The sequence below is a fragment of the Malaclemys terrapin genome, chromosome 23 (genome assembly GCF_027887155.1).
Source record: "Malaclemys terrapin pileata isolate rMalTer1 chromosome 23, rMalTer1.hap1, whole genome shotgun sequence".
Taxonomy (NCBI): domain Eukaryota; kingdom Metazoa; phylum Chordata; order Testudines; family Emydidae; genus Malaclemys; species Malaclemys terrapin.
In genome coordinates this window covers 3,856,245-3,881,936 of record NC_071527.1, presented here as the reverse complement: position 1 = coordinate 3,881,936, position 25,692 = coordinate 3,856,245, and the positions used below count along the sequence as shown (strand labels likewise).

General features: G+C 59.5%; 1 protein-coding gene across 3 annotated transcripts; it reads right to left on the bottom strand.

Annotated features, from left to right (window-relative positions):
• Nucleotides 1-1,704: 1,704 nt before the first annotated feature.
• OS9 (OS9 endoplasmic reticulum lectin) lies at nucleotides 1,705-20,967 on the bottom strand. 3 transcript variants are annotated; one of them, XM_054012418.1, is made up of 15 exons: nucleotides 20,777-20,967; nucleotides 13,892-14,068; nucleotides 12,942-13,005; nucleotides 12,066-12,142; nucleotides 11,581-11,679; nucleotides 11,111-11,312; nucleotides 10,458-10,607; nucleotides 9,888-9,982; nucleotides 9,347-9,389; nucleotides 8,788-8,876; nucleotides 8,172-8,405; nucleotides 7,409-7,613; nucleotides 6,601-6,768; nucleotides 3,977-4,095; nucleotides 1,705-3,225 (listed from the first exon to the last, which is right to left on the bottom strand). In XM_054012418.1, exons 1-15 carry the CDS (start codon nucleotides 20,948-20,950, stop codon nucleotides 3,088-3,090), a joined length of 2,034 nt encoding a protein of 677 aa, XP_053868393.1. In that variant the 5' UTR covers nucleotides 20,951-20,967; the 3' UTR covers nucleotides 1,705-3,087. The 3 variants fall into 3 exon arrangements, with proteins under 3 accessions (XP_053868393.1, XP_053868394.1, XP_053868395.1); XM_054012419.1 differs by having other exon boundaries at nucleotides 3,983-4,095; XM_054012420.1 differs by lacking the exon at nucleotides 6,601-6,768.
• Nucleotides 20,968-25,692: the final 4,725 nt, after the last annotated feature.

Below are 25,692 nucleotides of genomic sequence, written 5' to 3'. Positions count from 1 at the left end.
ACCCGAGGCACAAAACTTTGTCCCTCAGCAGCATGTTGGGGTCAGAGGACCATGCCAGCCTCTCTGCACCCCCCCTCCCCCATTGAGGGTTGAGGCCCTCACACCCCCACTGCCCATCCCCTCCCATCCCAGGGGGTTAATCATTCACCGAGCAGGTGGCCAGGCCTCTGAGCACAGGAGCGACTCGGAGTGGCCCTGCCTTCTGGCTAAACAAGAGAGTGTGCAGAGCAAACAGGGAAGGGCTTTTCGGGGAAGAGTTCAGGGCGAGCTCAGGCCCTGCCCAGGCCTGGAACTTCCTCACCATCTGGGACATTGTTTTCCTGCTCTTCACAGATGGGCTGCCCGGTCGCCCATCCCCTTCTACGTCAGTCTGGCTGCTGGGTAAGTGCTGGGTGAGGCATATGGGCTGGAGGAAAGGTGACACTACTGAGGTCAGTGATCCACTGGTCCAAGAGGGGGATGGGGGCCAGTGGGGCACAGGGGGAGCAGCCCCCTCGCTCCCCCTGCTGGGAAGGGGCGATGACAGGCCTGGAGGTGGGGATGGAGGCAGGGATGGAGGCAGCCCACGAGTCAAGGATGCAGAAGGACCAGGGGGTCACCCTGTTTCTGGTCTTCAGACTAGAATGGGCCTTCTACCCATCCTGCCTGGGGCACATGCCTGGAAGAAGGGCAACAGCTGGCCAGCACCAGCGGCACCAAGTGAGGCAGAGAGCGAGGGGGTGTGGCTGCAGCTCCATCCGAGGGAGCGGTGGGGGAGGCGGCAGGATGGGGGGGACTGCATGGAGCAGGGGTGCCATCAGCTGCCTTTGACCTCCGCATCCAAGCGCCCAAGGCAGCAGGCAGATCCGCCGCAGAGGGCAGAGCTCGGGAGCAGGGAGGTTGGAGGAGTGGCTGGGTCCTACCCCATGTTGCCCCTCGTGAGCCCCAGCAGGAGGGTAGGCGCCAGGGGAGGGGGAAGGATGGATTGCTCACTCCTGCCCCCCATCATTCCCCTCTGGGTGGTAGGCAGGGGATGGCCTTAGCTCCCCCCCAGCCCCAGCCGCTTGCAGCACCTGACCCACCTCCCTGGAGCAGAGACCTGGTGTCGCAAGCAATTCTTTTCCCCCTGGCATCACCCGGTAAAGGTGGCACTGCCACAACTCAGACAGGTGCTGCCACCTGTTGCCAGACTGTAGCATTGCGTGAACACCTGGCGTGGTGACGTCTTCGCCTGGGCAAAGCAAGGCTGGAACCCTCAGGTAACTGGCAGCCGCACCCAGCAACAAGCTGCTACTGCTTCGGATTCATTTGCCCAGAGGCCGGGGAGTTACATTAAAGGCCTCTGGGCAGCTGGGAGATGCCAGGGAGGGCCCTGGAGCCGGAGCGCGTCTCTCACGAGACAGGCCAGCGAGGAACACGTGGTTATCCCGGTCCTGAGCAGGCCTGTGGGAATTTCAGCCATGAGATCGGGCTGCAGCCCAGCCCGTCTTAGCTGAATGAGCTGTAAGCGGGGGCCTGGGGGCCTCCCTGGTGTAACTGACCCCGGGTGAGGTCCAAGGGCGCGGGGACCAAACCATGATTGATTGCCAGGAGCCAGCGCCATGCAGCAGGAAACGCTCGTTTCCAGATGGCGCGAGGCCTGAGGGCCCGGGCGGAATGTGAGCCGCTCCGAGGGGCAGCTCGCGGCCCCGCCCCGCCGCAGTGAATTAGACACAGGGAGCAGACTAGTCGAGCCTGGTTTATTGATACAAATTGGATCGTGGATGGTTTTCCAACCTTTCCCTTGGGAAGCGGGGTCCCCCCACCCCCTCCAAGAGCGGGCAGGGGCTGGGGAGACCTTGCCTTCCCTCCGCGTGTGAGAGAAAGTGAATTGTCTCATTTGGAGAGAGGGTGGATGAACTCAGAGGCAGCCACAGGCAGAGAGAGGACCAGGGTGAGGCCTCGCTAACCCTCTGCTCTCCTGATCTCACCCGGGTCCTGCGCACGGCGACGCTCCCACCCCAGCAGGGAAGGGCTAGCGAACAGGAAGGGCCAGAGGGGGCTCACGTAGCCCCAAACGGCCAGGGAGTTCCAGGAAACAACATGGGCGCCTGGCACCGATGCCCCCAGCTGTGTCCTGAGCCCGGGCTGAGCAGGGCAAGGAGGGCATGCTGGGTAGCGACTTATGCAAATGAACTATGCCACATCCCCTGCTCCAGGTTAGCACTGGCCCTGGGGAGGCGACAGGCCATGCTGCCCAGCTCCTGCCAGGTTTAGCAGTGGAGTGGGAGGAGCTAACGAGGCTCCAGGCCCCGCCCCCAGCTCCAGACCAAAACCTGCCAGCAGCTGCAGGCACCGAAGGGCATTTCTCCATGTGCCCGGCTCTCGAAACGCCAGGGCTCCAGCTCCACCCTCCCTTTACCCAGGCACCACACACACACAGGGGAGATCCCCGCGGGGGCCCAGCGTGACCTCCTGCCCAGCCTGCGGGCAGCACCCAGCAGTCTGCCGCTGCCACCTGGTCTCTCCGCTGGGCACAGCTCCCCCGGGGAGTCCAACTCTATGAAATGTGGAGGCCCCGCAGCCCCTGCTCCTGAGGGAGTGGCCAGCCGGCAGAGCCCCCATGGGTAGGGAGACACCATTATTCTCATGGGAAGGCAGGTTGGTGCATAGCACCCGCTAGCACGGCACACGGGCACAGGTTCAGCCCACGCCCACCCTTCCTCGAAGGGATCAAAGAGGATGCTCCCGCCGTCAGTTACCATGGAAATCAGCCAGTCCCTCTCCATCCTCCTAGCAGGAGACATCCCACACAGAGCCCCCTGGGCGGCTGGAGGGACAAGAGCGATAGGTGCCCCCTGCCCCCAAGTGCTGGTAGGGGCCAGGCCCCGCTGGGCATCCCCTGGAGAGAAGCCATGGCGCCTGCATTACTAGTCAATAGGGTGACCAGATGTCCTGATTTTAAAGGGCCAGTGCCAATATTTGGGACTGCCTTATAGAGGTGTCTATTACCCCTCACCCCCCGTCCTGGTTTTTCCCACGTGATGTCTGGTCACCCGACTAGTTGAGTCAATGGGACATCCCGGGGACAGGGGGAGGGGGTGTTGCAGGCAGTCGTCCGGCGCCTGCTCAGAAATCCAACTCCTCTGAGTCGGTGCCGCCGGTCGCTGGTGCCTCCTCCTGCCGCTGCCCCCACACAAAGCGGTAGTTGTCCTCCAGCTCCTGCTGCCGCCTCCGTTCCTTGTGAGCTTCCTCCGTGCCCTGGATCTGGAGAGGCAGAGAGCAGGGGCCCATGGAGGGATTGGGTGGAGATCCCACACCAGCAGCGGGGGCGAGAGTCGGGGCAGGCTGACCTTCCCCACACCAGCAGGGAGCTCTGCTCCAGGCCCCAGTCGCCTCCCGCCCTAGCCCAGGGGAGGAGGGCACCGCCCCATAAGGCTGGGATCCAGGAAGAGAACCGCCGCTGCTGACAAGATCACCAGCAGGGAGGGTAAAGCTGGGATCATCGGCTGCTGGGGGACAGGAGTATCTGGGGTCAGGCTCCCTGGTCACACCAGCTGGAACCTGGAGCAGGGAGACTCAGCCCTTCGTCCCCCAGGGTAGATCGGCCATGGTGTCTGGGGGTCGAGACTTTGGGGGCACAGGGGACCTGTCTGGTCTGTATGGGGGCCCTAGCTCCTGCTCACATCCCCCGATACAGCTGTGTAGCTGCCTCATGCCCTCCTCCCCAGAGGTGGCTGCATGTCTGGGGCATCTAGCTGTTGTGAAGCAGGAAGGCTGTGTAGGTGAACAAACAGCAACGTCAGGACACCCGAGTCCCATCCCCAGCTCTGCCACCCACTCACTGGATGCCCTGGGGAAAGTCACTTCCCTTCTGTGACTCAGTTTCCCCGCTCTGACCTGCCTTGCATGGGGATTAATCCATTAGTGGCTGCAGAATGCTTGGATGGAAGAGGCAAGCCAAAGCCCCGCCCACCCCAAGCCACAAAGACCCCGCCCCCTGTAGCATTAGACTTGCTTTCACCAGGATATTGAAGAAAATGTCTTTGAGGTTCTTGGTGTCCTCGTCCGACAGCCAGTGGGTATCGTCCTCATCCCCGAAGCCCCCCGTTGTCACGATTTTGATCTCGATTTTACCTGTTGATCAAAGCGCCGTGAGCGTTAGCCCAGGTGTAGGCTCAAAGTTCGAATCAACGTCTCCAGCGCTCAGGGGTGTGAAAACCCCACCCCCCTGAGCGCCGCAGCTATGCCAGCCTAGCCCCCAGTGTAGAGACGGCGGGGCCAATGGGACAACGCCACAGTGCGAGGAGGGGATGGGAAACCCCCATAGTGGTGCTGCTGCAGTGCCCGGAGCGTAGAAGGGCCCTTAGCGGGTCGCCGGCGCAGGGAGAGCAGCCGAGGCCTTGGCAAAAGGCAGACCCAGGCGGCCTGATGAAATTCACGAGGGTTCGGAAGGACCTGGCTAAAGCAATCTCAGAACGGAGACTGGCATTATCTTTGAGAACCGGCGGCCAGGCGAGGTCTCAGACCACTGGAAAAGGGCAAACATAAGTGGAACTAAAGGACACTCAGCTTGACATCAATACCTGGTAAGATACTGGAAGCAAATCATTAAACAATCAGTTTAGAAGAACCGAAAGGACAAAGGGTTATAAGGAATGGCCAACATGGAGTGTCAAAAACAAGACATACCAAACCAACCGAATTTCCTTATTTGACGGGGCTGCTGGCCCAGTGGATGAGGGGAAGAAGTAGATGTGATCGATCTTGATTTTAATACGGTTTTGCCAGCAGCTGGGAATGGGTGACAGGGGATGGATCATTTCATGATTCCCTGTTCTGTTCATTCCCTCTGGGGCACCTGGCCTTGGTCGCTGCCGGCAGATAGGATACCGGGCTAGATGGACCTTTGGTCAGATCAAGTAGCGCCATTCCGACAGTCCCAGAAGACAGTCTCATAAGCAAACTAGGGAAATCTCGTCTAGATGAAATTACTAGAAAGTGGATTCGTAACGGGTAGAAAGACTGTACACAAAGAGTCGTCATCAATGGTTCACTAAGTGGGCGGGCAGATCTAGCAGGGTCCTGAGGGGTCAGTACTATTCAATATTTTCACGAATGACTTGTCTGGAGAGCATGCTTATAAAATGCGTGAATGTCACCACGCTGGGAGGGGGTGCTAGCACTTCGGAGGGCAGGATTCGAATACAAAACGACGCTGACCAATTGAAGGACTGGTCTGAATCCAACAAGCTGAAATTCAGCACGGACACGTGCAAAGAACTTCACTCAGGAGGGGGGGAGGGGGGGGGGGTTTAAAAAAAAAAATCAAATGCACAGCTACCAAATGGGGACTAAGTGGCTAGGCCAGGGGTGGCCAACACATGCGGCTCCTCAGAGGTTAATATGCAGCTCCTAGTATAGGCACCAACGCCAACTTTCCAATGTGCCGGGGGGAGCTCACTGCTCAACCCCTGCCCCTGCCACAGGCCCTGCCCCCTCCCCTGAGCCTGCCGTGCCCTCGCTCCTCCCCGCTCCCCCCCCCAGAGCCTCCTGCACGCCATGAAACAGCTGATCGGGAGGTGCGGGGAGGGAGGGGGAGGTGCTGATCGGTGGGGCTGCCGGTGGGCGGGAGGCACTGGGAGCTGATGGGGGGTTGCTGACGTATTACTGTGGCTCTTTGGCAATGTCCATTGGTAAGTTCTGGCTCCTTCTCAGGCTCGGGTTGGCCACCCCTGGGCTAGGCGGTCACCCTGCTGAAAAGGATCTGGGGTTTATAGCGGATCACAAGCCCAACACGAGTCAATGATGAGATGTAGCTGTAAAAAAGGATAATATTCCGGGGTGTATTAACAGGAGCATTGTATGTAATGCACCGAGGGGGGGGGGGGGGGGGGTGTTGTCCTGCTCTATGCGGCACTGGTGAGGCCTCAGCTGGAGCACTGCACCCTTCAGGGTGTCACACTTGAGGGGGCACAAATTGGAGAGCGTCCAGAGGAGAGCAACAAAAACGATAAAAGGTTTCGAAAACCCGACCTGTCAGAACAGGTTTCAAAACTGGGCACGTTTAGTCTTGAATTCAGAACGGCTGAGAGAGGACCGGACGACAGCCCTTAGCGTATCTGAGGGCTTATCGAGAGGATCCGTCGCGCCTTCTCCAAATCCACGGAAGGTGGGACAAGAGGCAACAGGTTTGATCTGCCCCGAGGGAGATTTCAGTCAGATATCGAACTCTAAGGGGACAGGCTCCCAAGGGAGGCTGTGGAATCCCATCCTTGGAGGGTTTTAAGACCAGGTTGGACAAAGTCCTGGTTGGGATGGTCACGGGTTTACTTGGTCCTGCCTCAGTGCCGGGGGCTGGACTCTAGATGTCCTCTCGAGGGCCCTACAATTACCAGAAGAGCCCCTCACCCCCCTGGATTTATTCAGATTCCCCCAGTAACCTCAGTCCTACTGCTCCTGCCCTTCTAGGGGCTCCAGTCCCGGCCCTACACCACCTCAGCCCCTCTGGATGTGACTCATGAGACGACAGGAAGCAATCGCTAGTGAATGGCTTAAGGCAGCCCCTTCCCCTCCACCAGTAGGGCCCGGTCCCTGCCCTCGGGAGCTCCGATCCCCAGCCTCCCCTCTGGCCAGCATTACCTTCCGCTTTCAGGCCCTCTCTCTCCAGCAGGTCCTTAACCACATTCTCAATGTGTCGCAGCTGCGGGTTCTCGCTGCCCATCTCTCTCACCCTCAGTTCCTTCTGCAGGGGGCTGCCTGGCTTTATCCTAGTGACCCTGACCTTCACCCGCCCGTCCGAGTCGGCCTCTGAGACAGAAGGTTACAGAGAGGGGCTTCAGTGCCCAGGGATGGCACCGCGGGGGGCAGGCGGCTCTGTGCGCTTCGAGCGCTATGGACTAAGTTGTCCCCATTCACGGATGTCTAAGTGCAGAGGCCAGGCTGCTGAGGGCAAACGCTGACAGTTACGGCCCCACTTTGCCAAGCCGCCTGGGTTCCCACCCCTTTGGGCATCCCCCTCCGGGATTACGCAGCCCCAAGTGGCCATCAGAAAGTGCTTCCCCAGGCCGGTGGTGCCCCCCCAGGGACCGTGTTCGGGGTGGCACTGCGAGAGAAGCAGCAATCCCAACCCCTCTGCTCCGAGCATCGGACAGGGTTCAGCCCCACTGCTGCCCCAGCCCGGACACCATCCCCAACTCTCCCATGGGAGATCTACGAGGGGCAACATCCTACTACACAGGGGGAGTGATCCCCAAGCTCAGCTCCGGAGGCTGGGGGGGAGAAGGGAGCTCTGAGCAGCCCTGAGGCGAGGAGTTCCCCAGATGGGACCAGGCCAGGGCCAGATTTCCAGACACTACACCTTTAAGTGCGTGCCATCGTGCCCCCTTGAAGATGACATGACAGGGCAGCCCAGGGGTGGATCTAAGCAGCCCGGGGAACCGGAGCGTACCAGCTGCTTGCTTATCCAAGTGGTTCGCGCTGCTCCTGGCTGAGTCTCCCTCGTCCTCCTCTTCCTCCTCCTCCTCCCCTTTCTCGGCCGCTTTGCCGCCATCCAGCTTGTCCATCAGCTTGTTGAGGGTGGAGGCCAGCGACTTGGAGGCGTGGTTCCGATCAAACTCGCCCTTCAGGCCCTCTGTCTCCAGCTCATCCTCCACCTGGGGGGCGGGAGCCGTTACCCCCCGAAGGGCAGGTCGGGCCACAGAGCAGCGATCTGACCCCGCCGATGACAGCCCAAGCCCTTGCAGCCTTCCCCCAACAGCGAGGGCACCCGGCCCTCTGTTCTGGGGCACAGCGGCTAGGGAGTACCATACCGGTGTGGCTCCGTCGCCCCCTAGTGGCTAGATGCAATACTGCCTCCCAAGCAGTTAAAGGCAGAGGTTCGGGGATCAGTCCCCAGTGTCCCCACCAGTGTCATGTTACAAGTAACGGTGCTAAAGGAAGGGGCAGGGAGAGGCCACTGGGAGCAGGTGCCCGCGTGACCGTGGGGCATGAACGTTTCCCCGATGCCCTCAGGATGGGCAGACGGCCCCTGGGTCCCTCTGCACTGCGGGGAAGGGGCGCTGCCCACGCCCCAGCAGCCATCCCGGATCTGCGCCCGTCGGGATCCGGCTGCGCCCCAGGGAGGGCAGAGAGGAGACGGGGCTGGCAAGAGGGGACACCCTGGCGCCAGACACGGGATGGGGGGTGGGCAGGGGCCGCTCCCTCAGCCTCACCTCGTCAATGATGTTGTCGAACTGCTTCTCCATTTCCGTTTTCACCTCCTCCTTCAGCCTGGCCCGCTCCGAGCTGGGCAGCAGGATGTCCTCCAGCTCCTCCTCAAACTTCCCCAGCAGGGCGGCGTCGTCCTCATCGTCCTCCTCCTCCGGGCGCTCGCTCCCGGCAACCGGAGCCTCCTCGGGCCTCGGGGCCTCCTGGCTCTTCTCCGACTCGCTCGCCTTCTCTTTCCCCTGGGGGGAAAACGAGATTTTTAGACACTCCCCACCCAACGGCCACACGGGGTCAGACCAAAGGTCCCTCTAGCCCTGTATCCTGTCTTCCGACAGCGGCCAACGCCAGGTGCTTCAGAGGGAACGAACGTGAACATATCTCAGAGCTGGCCTATGTAGTCAGGGAGGGTTGGCATCCCAGAGGGGGAAACTGAGGCACAGAGCAAGGCCCGGACCAGCTCACATTAACAGAGGGAATCAAACTCAGCGCTAGATCAGGCCCGCCTCTGAGCCAGGAATCCAGCTGTAATCATTAGCCAGGGTCAATAGATCACCTCCCATGGAGGAGGAGTGCTGTGGGCTAAGAGCACCGATGGAGAACGCCACGCAGGCCCCCGCGTACCTTCTTGGTGTTTTCCTTCAGCGCCTCGATAAACTGGACTAGATCCCCTGGGCTCCGGATCACTTTGAAGTGGATTTTTTGCTGGAAATCTGAAAGATGCCAGAGAAACAAGAACATCTGAGGCTCTGTGCTGGAAAGAACCGTTCCCCTCCCGGCACAGGCAGATCCTGCCCCTTGCCGAGGCAGTTCTGAAGGAGAACCAGGCAGAGGACCCTCGGGATTCCACGGGGGCAGAGACCTGGCAACGTTCCAGAACGCCAGACACTGTCTGCTAGCGAAGGTTCGTCCGGTCACTAGGAGAGCCGACGCCCTGGCTCCAGACGTCCCCGTATTTTATCAGGGCCATAAAACAGACCGGTGGCTTCATGGCCATTGGTTTGAGCGCCACATCCGAGATCAGGATTGCAAATCACGGTAACACTCACTAGATGATCTTTGGCTTGTTATTGCCAAATTTACACCCCGACACCGGAGGGGCTCGCCCCCAGGACACCCCACAACCCGCCCTGTGTAGTTATGGCCCGGAGAGGTTTGCCCCAGGATTCTATTAGACACTCACCAGCCACGTGATCATCTGCCGGCTTCACAACCGCCTCGTCCTCCTGCAGCGGGGACGACACCGAGAGTTTAGAGGGACACGGGGGACTCCAGACCCAGGGGCAGGGGGAGAAATTACTCAACCATAACTGCCCCAGCTACAGCACCGGGGAGCCGGGCTCCTGATTTGCCAACCGCAAAGCCACCGCTGTTTAGCCTTGTCCTACCCAGAGAGATGCCCCCCCTGGGGTCCCGCGGGAGAAGGTCTGGCTGGGACAGAAGGGAGACAATCAACGTGCTGCTCACACGGTGGCAGACCCGGGATCACTACAGGAGTTGGCGGGGGCTCTGCGTCGGCGGAGTGAGGGGGAGCTGCTGCCCTTCCCCCAGCACTGAACCTTGACAGTTACCACTGACCCCATGCCCCACCCCAGGGTGAGGCCAGGAGGTGGTGGCGGTTCCTGGCATGGCTGCGCCAGCTTCCTGGCTCAGACCACAGCGAGCCGGAAGAGAGACCGTGCGTGGGGGGAGGGGAGGGGCGCCGCGCCGGACAGAGCCGTTACCTTGGTGCGGTCCGGCAGCCCACCCGCTCCGAGTGCTCTATCCCCGAAGTCGGTGTCATCCCCTGGGCCAGGTCTGGGGGTTTCCCTGGGAGCGTCTGGCACAAAGCAAGGAGAAAACGTCACCCACACCGCTGAAGTCCTGGGAAGTGCTCGGGGCTCCAGGGCAGCCTCAGGCCCTTGAATAAGCTTCACACGTGTCTGATCCCACCCGCCTACTCCAGTCCCAGGCAGCCGGGCGCCCTCCACCTGCCGGCAGCCGGGCTCGAAGGGAGCAGGATCTGGCCCCGGCCCGCCTGGCTGTTTCGCTCACCCACAGCGCCCACGACGCCTCGTCAATACTCCTGGAGGCGGAGGGGAAGGCTCGAGCCCCGCGGCCCCACCCACGCCCAGCCAGCTGCCAGATCCTCCTGCGCCTCCCTGATGTCCATGGGGGTGTGAGGGGGCCCCCGCCGGGCGCACGGCCCATCGCACCAGGAGATCCTAGCAGAGAGCCCTGAGCCTGGGCACAGGACGGGGCTCCCCACAGGGGATGACAAGCACCCAGAGCTCAGCACGAAGAAGCTGCCATACCGTCTGCTTCCTGCTCCTCGTGGAGGGGGTGGGCTGGATCCACACCTTCCGGGCGCTGGGTGGCGGGGTTGGGATCTCGCTCGTTCCACAGCCTCGTGTCCAGGGTCTTCAGCTCCTCGGAGATCTCTTCCACCTTGCGCTTGGTGTCGACTGCATTGGCCAGCGTAGATGGGATTTCAGTCACCACAGAGGCCCTGCCCACCCCGGGGAAGGAGGGGGCAGGGCAGCCCGAGAACCCGCCCAGCACTGGGGGGGGGGGAAGAGTGGAGGCAGCCCGAGAACCCGCCCACCCGGGGGGGGGGGAAGGAGAGGGTGGGGCACCCTGAGAACCCGCCCAGCACCCCGAGAACCCGCCCACCCTGGGGGGAGGGGGTGGGGCACCCCGAGAACCCGCCCACCCTGGGGGGGAGGGGGCGGGGCAGCCCGAGAACCCGCCCACCCTGGGGGGAGAGGAGAGGGCAGGGCAGCCCGAGAACCCGCCCGTCACTGGGAGGGAGGAGGGGGCGGGGCACCCCGAGAACCCGCCCTACAGGCGGTTGGGATCTGCTGCGCTGGGACAAGCCCTGCCACAGCTGCTGTTGCAGGCCCTGGGAGGGGCTCAGATTTACACCCGAGTCCCTCCGCCGCCCCCCACCCCCGTCCCAGATACTCACACACTTGGGCTTGGACGTAGTCCACGTACTGGGCCGGGCTCAGGGCCGGGTGGCAGCGGATGGCCTGGGGGGTGGCCGTGGAGGGCGGTCGCAGGAAGGGGTGGTGGCAGATGCGGGTGGTGTGGATGGTCAGGACGTAGGAGCAGGACTGCGGCTCGTCCACCCGGGCAATGTAATCCCCAGAGCCCTCTTCGCACAGGAACTGCCGCCGGGGGGAACAGGGTTAAGGTGCCCTGGGGCTCACGGAGAGTCCCGCGGGGCCTGCCGGGCACCCTGCCACGCCCATGGGGCTCGTCCGCCTCCACCCCTTCCCCACCCCCCCACGGAAGCCTCCCCTAGTCACTGCTGGCATTTTAAACAGCAGATAACCCAGGCCAAAGAGAGGCTGCCCTGCCCCCCTCTGTCTTCAGAGAGTCTCCCTGGCTCACCCCAACTCCAGAGAATTGACACACACACACACCCCGACTTACCCTGACTTCAGCTTCCCTGGGCTGCCCGCTCAGGTCGCACTTGGAGCCGTTGCCGTACGTCTGGCTGTGGTAGCGTTTGAGCCTGTGTTGTTTCGAAGCCTAGGAAGGTGAATTTTGGATGAGGGCATTAAAGCTCCCAACTTCACTGTCCACGCTGAGCTGGGGACTGTCTCCGGGGATCGCAAAGCCCCCCACACACCAAGCCACTCGGCCTCCTGGGAGACTGTCGTCTCATTATACAGATGGGGAAACCGAGGCAGTGAAAATTACTTCCCGCGTCACACAGCGAGTCACTCCCCTGCTCTGCCCAGCAGGGCCCACTGTCAGGAGGGGAGAGCTTGCGGGGACTTAGGGGTGAACTGCTTATCCTGTTTGCTGAGCCACCGCTAGCCAGACCCCCAGCCGAGCCCACCTCCCTTCTCCCCAACCTAGAGCACCAGGGGTCCACACTTCAGCACGACACAGGAGGTCCAAGAAGCACCAACCTTTGCTGTCTCGTTGTCCCAGTCGAACGCCGACTGATAATACCCGAGGTACAAGATGTCTCCTTTAATCTCCGACTCTGGGAAACAAACAGCGACACAGAGTGACCCACATTAGAGTGCGCTGAACCCCTGGGGGGCCCCGGCGTGCAGAGAGCCCCCCCAGGAAGGGTGGCCAGTGGTTCCAGCACTCGCCTGGGAGTCAGGACACTGCTCTGTCCCAGACTTCCTGCGGGACCAAGGGGACGACAGCGTCACCCACCAGAGACAGGGTATCAGGAGTCATGTAAATACCTCGCCCTGACGCGGTATCCTGGCCCAGATCAGGTTCGGGGAAAGGGCTAGATGCTGGCCCAGTCTTTGGGGGTAAAATCCCCTTTGCTACGGGCACCTCCCCAAGATCAAACACCAAGCGTCCCGCGCAGAGACGCTCGGCAGCTGCACTGGGTGTGTCAGTTTCCACCCAGAGGAGAACTAAGGCGGCCACCCCTCGTGCAGCTCGCGGAGGGGGTCGGCGGTGCAGTGAGCCCACAACGGTGACAGGGAGCCCCAGAGGGAGATTGGATACAGGATGCCCTGGGGGTGGGAGGGGATCTAATGAAAAAGTGATCACAGCAGAGTAGCCACGGCCCCTTTGCCCTTTACGTGCCGCCATTGGCCTGGGCACAGCTGGGGCTGACACACCAGGTTCTTTCATATCCTGAGCGTTGAAACTGGGCGGCTTCCCCGGCTCCCAGCCAAACTCACTGAGCGAGCTCAGGCCAGTCACCCTCTGGGATGAGCGGCTGGACACATCCTCGGGCCTGTATAATCCACCCACACGCGCCCCTCCCGCCGGGCCCAGCAAACAGCCAGTGGACGTGGCCAGGCGAGGCTTACCTTCGACGTGGTACTGCTGGATGTGTTTCCCGTAGCAGAACTCGTACGTCCACCAGTCCTTGGTCTGGGAACAAGGCAGCAGCAACGGGTTCAACAAAGGCCAAGACCAACCCCGCCCCCCAAAACCTTCACCCACCCCCCAACCCTGCCATCGGCCACATCCCCAGCCGTGGAGCCCAGAGATCGCCCCAGCACTAGCTGGAGCGAACCTGTCCTCCGGTCCAGGCCTCGCTTCAGGCCGCGCCCACGAAGGACGGCAAAGCCAGCGGTGGCTCTGTCCGGCGAGCGCTTAAAGCTACATCCTGGAGATACAACCCCCTGGGCCTTCCCTTGCTCTGCCCAGGATCGCCCGACTGCTTGCGATCTGAGGGAAGCTCTCACACCAACAGCCAGGCCCCCGGGGGAGAGCGGACGCTGGCCGTGGCTGGGCCAGTCGTGTTGCCTGCCTCAGTGTGAGGACATGTTACCGGCTTGCTGGGACCAGGTGCTCTGGACTGACAGCTCAGCAGGGAAGTGGGGAGACAGCTGTGGCACCCCCATAGAGGAACCCCTGAACTTGGGGGGAGGGATAGCTCAGTGGTTTGAGCATTGGCCTGCTAAACCCAGGGTTGCGAGTTCAATCCTTGAGGGGGCCATTTAGGGATCTGGGACAAAAATCTGTCAAGGACGGTACTTGGTCCTGCTGTGAAGGCAGGGGACTGGACTCGATGACCTTTCAAGGTCCCTTCCAGTTCTACACGTCCATGATTCTTCTACGAACATCAACCCCTCAGGACAGGGGTCAAGACGGTGGAAGCAGTTCCCGGCTGCCGTTTCTGAGAACTGCGATGGAGGGGGGCTGGGAAAGGGTGGGCAGCGAGCCATTGACCCACCTGTGGGCTCCACAACCCCTCGGCCCCCTGCACCCTTCAGTTCTGCTCCCGTCCCCCAGCGCGTGGTGGCAGGCTCACCTTTACGAGGCAGGGAGCAGCCTCCATCGGCCGCAGCAGATCCGAGATCCCCAGCCCGTGGTAACTCTGGGGCTGCTCCTCGGCGTCCTGGTGGATCCTCACGGCGGCGGAGGGCAGGCGGCACTCGTACCTCTGCTTGTACTTGGACGAGACGATCACCACGTCCTCTGGCTTGCTCTAGGAAAGCGCAGGCGGCGAAATCAGCGAAGGAGAACGGGGCCCGCGCGAACGGCAGCTCACCACGCAGGCGCTGCCGGCCCGGAGACCAAGTGCTACGGAGGGCAGGATGCCCACAGCGGGCGATCCAGGGCTGCTAATCCTGGCGGAGGATGACCTGACGTCCTGACCATCCACCCCACCCGCATCTGCCACCACCCCTTCCTGCGACCGCCCTCCACGGCCACCCCCCAGGCCATCCGCTGCCGCCCGGCCCCGTACGTGGACTACGTCCAAGCCCACGCGTGTGAGTATCTGGGATGGGTACCACCCTGGGAGCAGGGTGCTCTGCCTTTCTCTGGTTCCTGCCATACCAGGATTTCATTAATCCTCCTGCAGCGTGGGGAGCACGACCCCCATTTTGCAGAGGGGGGAATTAAGGCACAAAGAGGTGACCTGACAAAGGTCTCCGAGTCAGTGGCAGGACTGGCTGCTCTGAAATCGAACGCGGAGCGGCCGCGAGGGAGTCGGCACCAATTTCGCTATCCCGCTTTGATGAGGCGGCGTTCGTTAAACCAGTGCAACTCTAGACCTGAGAAGGTCAGTTCTGGGAGTCAGTGCTGCCTAGTGGGACTCAAAAGACCCAGGTTCTAGTCCCAGCTCTGCCAGCCACCTGCTGGGCGACCTTGGGCACGTCACGTCCCCGCTCCGTGCCTCAGTTTCCCCATCTGTAAAACCGGGCTAGTGACACTGACCTTTGTAAGCCGTTTTGAGGTCAGCCACCGAACGGCGCTAGGTAAGAGGTGGGTATTATTTCCGGCAGGACCCTCATAAGTACAGACCCAGCTTCTTTTGAAACCCGGCCCCATTCCAGTTCAGCCAACCCCTGCTCGTCAGTGCCGGGGACCACCGGCGCCAATGCACCCATTCAGAAGATGCACTGCTTGTAGCCACGGCTCTCACCTGGCTATCCCCGCAGGACACCCCAGATCTGTCTGGTACTGCGGGTTTTAGGCTGTAGCGGAGCTCGCGGGTGGATTTGTAACTTGCCCACTGCCCCCGTGCAAAGCGGCTGTCCTTGATCAGAACAGGAGAGAGTCCGGCAGGCAGCGGGGACGAGAAGGGGCTCAGAACAGCGTGCAAACAGCGGAAGTTAATATGAAAACGTGCAGTGCCCGGGTGGCGCTGGCAGGAGCATCACGCCCCAGGAGCAGCTGACACCAGGGGGTTAATTTAGCGCCTGTTTCAAGTTTCCCTGGTCATGTAAATGCAGCTCCCCCCACCTCCCCTTTAGGGAGCTCCTGGACACAGGAGGTGGGAAGTTGGGGAGATCCTTAAACCCAAATGAGAGGCGCCTCCGTTAGCCTCAGGCTTGGCCGTCTCAGGAGCAGGGGTTTTCCTGAGACTTTGGGGCGGTTTTAGCGCGGGAAGCTTTTTGGGTTATTCTGACTCTGCCCTCTCCCCCGCGCCAGCCGCCTGTTCGAACCCTTCTCGACCCGGAGCTGCTGCTCTGCCGGGTCACTGGCAGCGGAGCGGGCCTGGAAACGAGGCCTTCGAAATGAAGCAGGGTTTTTTCGACGATCGGACGTCAGGGGAGCAGCTCCACGCAGTCCCGTGCCCAGGGAGCAGGCTGCGCTCACGAGCGTCAAAGGTAACCAACCCAAACGGGCTGCCTGGCACCTAGAGGAAACTGACCCCCCCTGGGTATTAGCCAGAGGGGACGGGGGGGTCATTTGAGAGCAATAGCCCCTCTAACCCCAAAACTCCTGACCTCAGGACACCCCCGCAAGCCTTGCTAAGGCCCCTTTTGCTCAGGGGTCAGCTCCCAGAGTAAGGGATCTGGACCAGAAACCCCACCACCACCCTCCCGCACCGTGTCTCAGGGCTGGCTAACTTGGGCAGCTTCTGGTAAGATTCTGAAGTGCTTCAAAACCCCCCACCCTCACCCCCCTGCACAAGGGCGGGGAAGCTCGGTGCCGACCCCTCCGCCAATGCATCAGTCCGAATGGCGGTGCACTAGGGCCCTAGCCGCCACGGTGCCCGGCCGCCCAAAGATCCGCTTCTGCTTTTAGTCAAGAGACGTTTGGTTTCCATGCAACCGCGGAAGCGTAGGAGCGACAGCTGAGCCTCAGAGAGGGAGAGAACCAAATCAAGCCACGGGAAGGGCCTGAGGTAAACAAGAGTAATGAGGAAGCGCTAGTACATGACAGGCAGGCGTCTAGGAATACACTCCCAGTCCATCTGGCCAATTATCCAGCCTGCCATGGAATTACCAACCCACATCAGCCATCACACCCCCGTCCCCCACCTTTCAGCTGACTGTGCTCCCATGTTTCAGGGCAGGAGCTGCGCCACCTCCGAATGCGTTTACCTCTCGCGAGCACCGCCCCAAGCGAAAGAAACCTTCAGGCACCAAAATGCAGGGGCTTTATTATTTATATGCCGGTAGCTGACCTCAGCCAAGATCGCAGTCCCGTTGTGCAACACGAGGCAAACCACAGTCTCGGGGGGAGAGGTAGATACGCTGGAGGGCAGGGATAGAGTCCAGAGGGACCTGGACAAATTGAAGGATTGGGCCAAAAGAAATCTGATGAGGTTCAACAAGGACAAGTGCAGAGTCCTGCACTTAGGACGGAAGAATCCCATGCATTGCTACAGATTAGGGACCGAATAGCTAGGTAGCAGTTCTGCAGAAAAGGACCTGGGGATTACAGTGGATGAGAAGCTGGATATGAGTCGGCAGTGTGCCCTCATTGCCAAGAAGGCCAACGGCATATTGGGCTGTATTAGTAGGAGCATTGCCAGCAGATCGGGGGAAGTGATTATTCCCCTCTATTCGACACTGGTGAGGTGACACCTGGAGTATTGTGTCCAGTTTTGGGCTCCCCACTACAGAAGGGATGTGAACAAATTGGAGAGTCCAGCGGAGGTGTAGATAAATCTCTGATAATTTTCACATGACTTTACATTGTGCCTCTTCATATAACCTTATGGTGGGTCTACCCACGTGTGACCTCTGTTTTCATGGGACTTTGTATCAAAGCCTCATTTAGAAACTTTGCATTGCCCTTGGTATAATATTATAGCCCCTAAGGATAGAATAAGATAGAAGAAAAATTTATTTTTGCTAGCAGTAGAACAAGAGCTCTCCCCCCCCACTCTTAATGAATTGCCCTGTTGAATGAATGAGGTGTGGATGAGCAAGGCATGGAAGGCAGCACCTCCAGACAGCCTCAACTGTTGGAGAGGGGCTGGGAGCCAGACCCAAGGACAATAAAACGTGTCAAGTGGGCTCATTAAAGACAAGCAGACATACCGAGGGCCTCGGGGGTTAGAAGCAAGCACCTTCTTTTGGAAACACCCTCTTTGCAGCATTGGGACAACACTCAAAAGAAAGCAGCATGAAGGACCAATGGACACAGACACAGAGTTTCAATCTGGTCTAGATTTGCATAAGAGGAAAGCTGCTATAGAAGTGAGGTGTCTTGCAGAGGACCCCGGGTCTCGTCTTGTCAACATGGGAGCATCGATCTGGATCGACAGAAGCCCGGCTCCACCCCCTCCCCCATCTAACTCACCTGGCCAGTGAAGTTAAGGGGAGCAACTAATTGGTAACAACAAGACGGAGTGTGTTTGTGTGTGTGTAAGTGTAATATATTATATGCATATAATACAGTGTTAATGAATACATGTATTACTAATAAATGTGGCATTTTGTCTTATTCCCCCTGAAAAGATCCTGTGCAGTACTTTAAGTACAACAGAGGGCAACAAAAATGATCAGGGGGCTGGAGCACATGACTTATGAGGAGAGGCTGAGGGAACTGGGGTTGTTTAGTCATCAGAAGAGAAGAGTGAGGGGGGATTTGATAGCAGCCTTCAACTACCTGAAGGGGGGTTCCAAAGAGGATGGAGCTCGGCTGTTCTCAGTGGTGGCAGATGACAGAACAAGAAGCAATGGTCTCAAGTTGCAGTGGGGGAGGTCTAGGTTGGATATGAGGAACAACTTTTTCACTAGGAGGGTGGTGAAGCACTGGAATGGGTTACCTAGGGAGGTGGTGGAATCTCCTTCCTTAGAGGTTTTTAAGGTCAGGCTTGACAAAGCCCTGGCTGGGATGATTTAGTTGGGGTTGATCCTGCTTTGAGCAGGGATTGGACTAGATACCTCCTGAGGTCTCTTCCAACCCTGATATTCTATGATTCTACTCTGAGGAGATAAAGAGCGAGAGAACCGGAGTACTGGGGAACAAAGCACAAAGGAATGAAGACCCTGCCCCACAGACAGATTTCATTCTGGCATAACTACTTTGGTTACAAGTAGCGATTTCTTCTTTACCAAAATAGTTTTACCCAGGGTCACAGGACTCGTCTTCGAATTTAGGCCAAAGCAAAGCAGCAACGCGCAGATGAGCTGGTTATAGATTTACAAAGCAGGAGGTACCCAAAATAACGTGCAGGATGACCCATTAAGATTCCTTTCCTGCACTTTAGTAGCTGACAGGAAGCTTTTAAGATGCAAACACAAGCCAATTTTCCAAACAGATGCTTTTAGCCCAAGTCTCCCTCTGGGCCAGCGCTGTGAATGAGGAATCAGGTGGCGTTTTGCTGTCAGAAAGTGACAGTGCTTCTAGGGTATTTCCATCTGTCTTGGCCGTTCTCCCCCACCCTTCTAGAGTCGTCGCTGATCCCAAGAGGCAGAGTCAGGTGCACGCGGCCGCGCCAGAATTAGCCATTTCAAAGCACAGGGGAGATCAATAGCGTTAAACCACACGCACCTGCCCCGCCCCCGCCCTGGCAGCGTCCCCCCCCGCACGCACCTGCCCCCCCGGTTCCACCCAGGCTCCCCTCTGTCACATGCAAAAGGGAGGCACCAGATGGTGGAAGTCCCAAGTGCAGCCGTTCGACCTCTGCCAGAGAAGTAAACACAGGCGCCAGGGGCAGTGTCCTGCCAGTGCAGAGAGCGTCCAGCATGCTGCTGAGTCGGCACAGGGCAAGGGCGAGGGGGTGCCACAGCCTGCACCACGATGGGGTCGGTAGTCGGGAACAGAATAAAGGGGCTTTGTTTTCTGGGGTCCAATGTGGCCCCAGGATGGGGGGGGATGGGATGGCTGATGGGGAGTTCCACATGGGCCTGGCCCCTTTACCTGCACTTCACATCGCTTGCTAACCAGGCCCTCACCTGCCCCACCTCCCCTAAAACCCCTGCTCCCCCCACTCGCCCCATCACCTCCCCCTCCCCTGGGATGTCTCTGCCCCTTGGCCCCTGCTCTCCAGCCCTCTTTTCTTCCTGCCTGCCCCACTCCTCCTGCACGTGTATACCCCTCACCCGCCCTCAACGCCTCACCCCCCTACCCCACCACAGCCCCCCTCAAACCCCAGTCTTACCCCTACCTAACACCCCTGGCATTCCCCCACTCACTGCCACCTCCTATGCCATGTCTCCCCCCTCCACTCTCCCTCGCCCCCAACGGCTCATTCCCTGACCCAACCCTCACATAAACGCTGGTCCTGCCCCCACCTGGCCCCCCAACTCCTTGGGTCCACTTTGGCTCCCCACATTCCCCAGCTAACTTGCACCCTGGCCCAGGCCCTCCCCCCATGCCTGTTCGGCCCTCCTTAGCCCCCACACACCCAGCCTCTCTAGTCCCCCGACCACCTATCCAGTGGGGCCGCATCGCCCCTGGCCTGACCCAGCCCAGACACTCTCGGCCCCCACTCTGGCACCCCAGCCCATAGGCGCTGGAGCTAGGGGGGCTGGGGGGGGGGCTGCCGCACCCCTTGGCTCGAAGTGGATTCCATCATGTCCAGGGTTTACAGTTTGGTTCAATGGCGCTCAGCGCCCCCACTATACCAGCGCCCCTGCCCTGCCCCCTCTTACCTCCCCTCCCTCACCCCATCTACGTGTACCTGTCCTCCCCCCAGCCGACCCCCAACATGAACCTGCCTGGCCCCCCCTGCATGCACCTGTCTGCCCCCCCAACACCCTCTCCACACCTCTTCCGTACACCCCCCAGGCGTGGCCCATCCCGTCCATTCCCCCCCCCTGCCCTGCCCCTCCCAACACCCACCTTCCCCCCCGCACGCATCTGCCCCCCAGACCCGCGCCCCCCGGCAGTCCCCCCCCCCCGCACGCACCTGCCCCGCGCCCCCCGACAGGCCCCCCGCACGCACCTGCCCCCCAGCCCCGCGCCCCCCCCGCACGCACCTGCCCCGCGCCCCCCGGCAGCCCCCCCCGCACGCACCTGCCCCCCCAGCCCCGCGCCCCCCCCCGCACGCACCTGCCCCCCCCAGCCCCGCGCCCCCCCGCACGCACCTGCCCCCCCCAGCCCCGCGCCCCCCCGCACGCACCTGCCCCCCCCAGCCCCGCGCCCCCCCGCACGCACCTGCCCCCCCCAGCCCCGCGCCCCCCCGCACGCACCTGCCCCCCAGTCCCCCCCCCCGCCCCCCCGCACGCACCTGCCCCCCAGTCCCCCCCCCCGCACGCACCTGCCCCCCCCAGCCCCGCGCCCCCCCGCACGCACCTGCCCCCCAGCCCCGCGCCCCCCCGCACGCACCTGCCCCCCAGCCCCGCGCCCCCCCGCACGCACCTGCCCCGCGCCCCCCGGCAGCCCCCCCCGCACGCACCTGCCCCCCCCCGCCCCGCGCCCCCCCGCACGCACCTGCCCCCCCCCGCCCCGCGCCCCCCCGCACGCACCTGCCCCCCCCAGCCCCGCGCCCCCCCGCACGCACCTGCCCGGCCAGCACCGGCTCGGCGGCGATCTCGATCCCGTACTTGAGCTCGTTGAGCTCCTGCAGGTTCAGGCTCCCCGCGGCCCCGGGCAGCGGCCGCCCCGGCCCCAGCAGCGCCAGCACCAGGAGCAGCCCCGGCCCCGGGAGCCCCCGGCCCCATCGCGCCTCCGCCATCTTCCCGAGCCGCCTGCCCTCACCGCTGCTTCCGCCCTCCTCCGCGCCGCCTCGCTCGGGCCCGTCCGCACGGCCGCAGAGAGCCCAGCCATTGGGCCTCGCCCGTGCCAATCAACGGTGCTCGCTTCTCATTGGTGAATCCCCTGCCATGGCCCTTGGGGAGCGAAGCAAGAGTGGGGATGGGACGGGGCTGGCATCTGGCGGGGACGGATTAGGCTGAGTCAGCGCTCTCGGGAGCCAATCATGAAGGCGAGGACGGCCTCGACTGATGACGTTCATCGGGAGTCTTAAAGGGCCAGAGCAGCCCAGAAAAAACAACACTCCTGTAGGGGGTGGAAGATACATTGTATCTTACTAACAGGGGGGAGCCAAGCTGATTGGGTAAATTGGGGTCACATGATCAAAAGGGCCTCAATAGGGCCTGGGCCATATGGCAGGCACTGGGGTGGGGCCTGGGCCAGGTGAGGCATGAGTGGGAAGCCCAAGCGGCATAGGGTCACCCGGGGGGGCTGAGCCACACGATGGGTGTTTGTGGGGCCCAGGCTCAGTGGGAGGTGATGGACAGGGGGTGGGTGATGGGGCAAGCCATGGGGAGGGGCGTAAGGCAACATGGCAAGCAAGGAGTGGAGCCCATACTAGGGGGCAGGGGAAGGGGGCAGCCCAGGTGCCATGGTGGGGCAAGATCTGAGCCATGTGGCACTTCTGAGGCCTACGTGCGCTGGGAGCCCCCTGCGGACCCTCCCGACAACGGGGTACGGCAGCCCCCCGTCACCAAGGGGTTGTCTACGCTACAGCCGCACAGCGACGCGTAGACGCTTCCTACGTCTGTTGGTGCCATTAATCCGCCTCTCCACGAGACGGTAGCTAGGTCAACAGAAGAATTCTTCCCTTGATCTAGCCACGCCTACGCCGGGGGGTTAGGTCAACCTAACCACAGACCTCAGGACATGCAGTTTTTCACAGCCCTGAGCAACATGGCGAGGTTGAGCTAATTTTTAAGTGTAGACCAGCCCAAGTGCTGCCGTTGGTTCCTTGGTCCCAGTTCCTTGGTCGTGGCCAATTTTGTTTTAGAAATTTCCTCCAATGAATGTGCTTGGATGTGATCAAAATTGCAACGACTAATTCGTTGATTAAATCAAGAAGGAGCTGAGTTTTGACTGACCGTGCGTGACCAAATAAGCCTTGTGTCACCCAAGTGACACGTCCCCGCGACTGCCCGACTGTTCTGAAGGGGCTGGGACATGCCCCCCTGCACCTGGAACTTCGTTCTTGAGCAATATGCTGCCCCCCTGTTCTGCCCCCACCCCACTTCCCTATTGCACATAGGGCTTGAAGAAGGAGCTGGGTTTTGTCTGGCTGCATGTGACAAAATGTGTCTCGGGTCACCTTGAGTGACGGCCCTGCGACCTTTATACTCTTCTATGTAGCTGAGACATAGAACTCCCTGGCGTGAAATTTCTTTGCAAAAAATTGTGGTCCCCTGTCACCCTCCCTCTTCCTCCTCTCCCCCCCCCCCCCAACTACACACCCTTTAGTAGGGCAAGAGGAGCGGCAGAGAGGTGTTTCAGAGGGTGAAGCAGTGGATCTTATGTTTGCAGGTAGAGGGACTTGGTGATTGTTCTGTTTGTTTCAGCTGTTGTTTGTTCTCTGGGGGGGTTGTGGGGCTGGGCTGGCGGTGGGCCCCTGAGCTGGCCAGGTGAGACAGGTCCATCAGTGTCCGAGTGAGGGCTTTGTCGCTGAAATCCGTGGGGCTTTGAGACGAACCAGTGTTTGAAGTGTCCGAGTGGTTATTCCATCCCTGTTTTCAAGGGAGATGGGGAGGTTTAAGACTTAGTATTGTGGGTAGTGCCAGGTGAACAGAAGTGGTAAACGGGATGAGTTTTGGGGGGAGGCTAGAGAGGGACTGTTCCAGTTTTAGGTATGATTCTACACCAGTTAGCAGATACGGTTGGTTGTGCTGTGTTTTGCTTTTGCTGGAAGACAGCATAGATTTTTGGGGTCTGAAATGCAAGCTAGTGGCCAGACTGGAGAAGATACATCTGGAAGGAAGCAGGAGTTGCAACATTGTGCAGCATCCGAGAAAACAGAGACTTCTTAAACAACTAGGTTAATAAATCATTGCCACAAAGGCCACGAAAGGAAAGAGATAAAAGATTTGGAAAGAGTAGAAACCAAAGAAGCGGACTGGCAGTTTGTGACCACGAGGGGAAAGAGACGCGGGAGGGATTCAAAGAGGCTAAAAGTATCAAGACGTTTTCAGATACTCAGCAGGTCAACTACAGAAGAACCCGTCTCTGGAGGAGTGGAACAGAAAGCTACAGGGGACATACCTGATGGGTGTCCTTGCGGTACGAAATGAGTAGCATCCAGGAGAGATTCTTCAACCATCCTCAGAATGCAAACAATCATCATCATCAGCTCCATAGTAAGAAGAGCGAACAGAGAATTCAGCAAAGGCCACAAGGACAGTAGGACGATGTTCCTGGAGTGAAGAAATGAGACGGAACCACAGGATTAGACCGGATTGGGAAATTCTCTGGTAATCTCTATGGATGATGATACATATTGGTACCAATGACTTGGCATCACATGGAACTACACAGATTATAGAAGACCTCAGGCATCCTGGAACAAAGCAGAAGAAGATGAATGGCCAACTGATCTTCCCAGATATCCTAACCAGTCATTAACCAAAAGAAGGCAGAAAATACTGGATGGGCACTGTTGGCTGCCTGACTGGTATGAGGCTGATGGTTTCGGTTTTATTTAACATTGGGCCACATTTCAGTAGGAGAGAGAGATCTACAAATGGGATGGCCCGCATCTCCCAGGTAGGGGACTAATCTTCTTGGGAGGACACTAGCTGGAGCATCTTGGAGGGCATTAACTCACCAACACAAATGGAGGATGCCACGGAGGCAAATGAGGTACAAAACTGAAACTCAAGGCATCATGAACAAATTGAACTGATGTGGCAAAGATCACAGAGAAAAGAAACGTTTCACTTGCTTATTAACCGGTGACAAGTCAAAATTCTCATTGTTTTTCTCGTCAATGTATATTTCTGTAATTGGCATTACTGAAACTGGAGGAGATCTTTCACAGGATTGGTTATAATGTGTTTAGGAGGGATTAAGGATTGAGTGGGCACTCCCACAGAATGAGTTCCTGTTTACAGACAGATGGGGCGCTGCTATGGGGGAGTTCGATTTAGGAGACAAATCCCGGAGGTATCATGCAGCCAGTAATAAAACGTCATTCCAGTTATTAAAAATTATAGGTGATAATTTGCTAACACAGAAGGCGTTGCACCCAACACAAGGTAACTCTATTTTGGTCCTCGTTATGACAGATAAAGATGCATTAATCACTGGATTGGAGGTTGCTGGTTGCCTAGGAACCAGTGACCATCACCTGATTACGTTCAACACGGCCTAACATACTTGGTGTGATTATGCTAGAATTGCTGTGAAAATAGCCCAGCCGGATTTGCAACTGATTGGCGTCTTTCCGCGCAGGTTGCGGGTTTACTACCAAATAAATCACAAATTAAAAACGGAGGTAGAGTATGTGTCAGACCAGAACACCGGCTCCCGTCTGGGAATGGCATCTCCTCATCTCTTCATAATAAAACATCCCAGGGATGTGTCTCTGGGGTTAGCCCAGGATGTGTTTTGTCACATACAGCCTGTCAACACCCAGCTTCTTACGGTATGGTACGGAAGCGTGGTGTGACCCAGGACAGCATGCCGTGCAGGTACAGATCTTCATGCCAGTGAATGGTTGGTCCCGGCTTTTTCAGAGCAGTCTGACAAAACTCCCCCCGGAGTACGCCCAAGCGCCGACGAGGTGACACCACCTACGATGCTCTCTGACCCCTACAGAGGCAGCTGCAGAAAGATAATTTCCCAAGGGGAATAAAGCTCCCTTGCTGGCCCCCCCGGCGCTCCCAGTTTTGGGGCAGCCAGTAGCCATCTGAGCACTGGGCAATGTCTTAGTCTCAGGTTGCATTTTCTAGGCTACAATAAAATGATTAATGATTGTTGCCTCTTTTTCTGACACCACCGGTCAACCCCCAGCAGAGCAGTAGCGGATGGTTAAGGCCTTGCAGGTCATCTTCCCAGTGGAGGAGAAATCAGTGAGTCTGGCCCTATTCTAAGTGCAGCTTGTTTACCTACGTTGTTGTCACGGAGTCCCCAGGCGATGCTCTGGAACTGCTCCCCACAAAGCCAGTTAGGACTTTGGGGAGCCTCCTCTCCCTCGGAGCAGACTGTCTTCAGGGCAAGAAGCTCACACGGCTTCACCTCCTGGGTCTGACCTTAGAGCATTCAGCATATGCCCCTCCGTGCGCTTCCCACAGCGAGTCTGTCCAGGTGGGGTCCTGGGGAAGCCAGAGGACCTGCACGCACCCCCACTTCGCAGTCAGACGTGACTCTCAGCCAGCCAGTAAAACAGAGGTTTATTAGATGACAGGAACATGGTCTAAAACAGAGCTTCTAGGTCCAGCGAACGGGACCCCTCAGCCGGGTCCATTCTGGGGTCCAGCGAGCCAGACAACCCCATCTGCACTCACTCCCTGTCCCCAGCCAGCCCCGAACTGAAACCCCCTCTAGCCCCTCCTCTCTGGCCTTTGTCTCTTTCCCGGGTCAGGAGGTCACCTGATCTCTTTATTCACCTTTAGGTATCTCCTTGCAGGGGGGAAGGGCCCCGGCCATTTGTTGCCAGGATACAGAGTGTCGGCC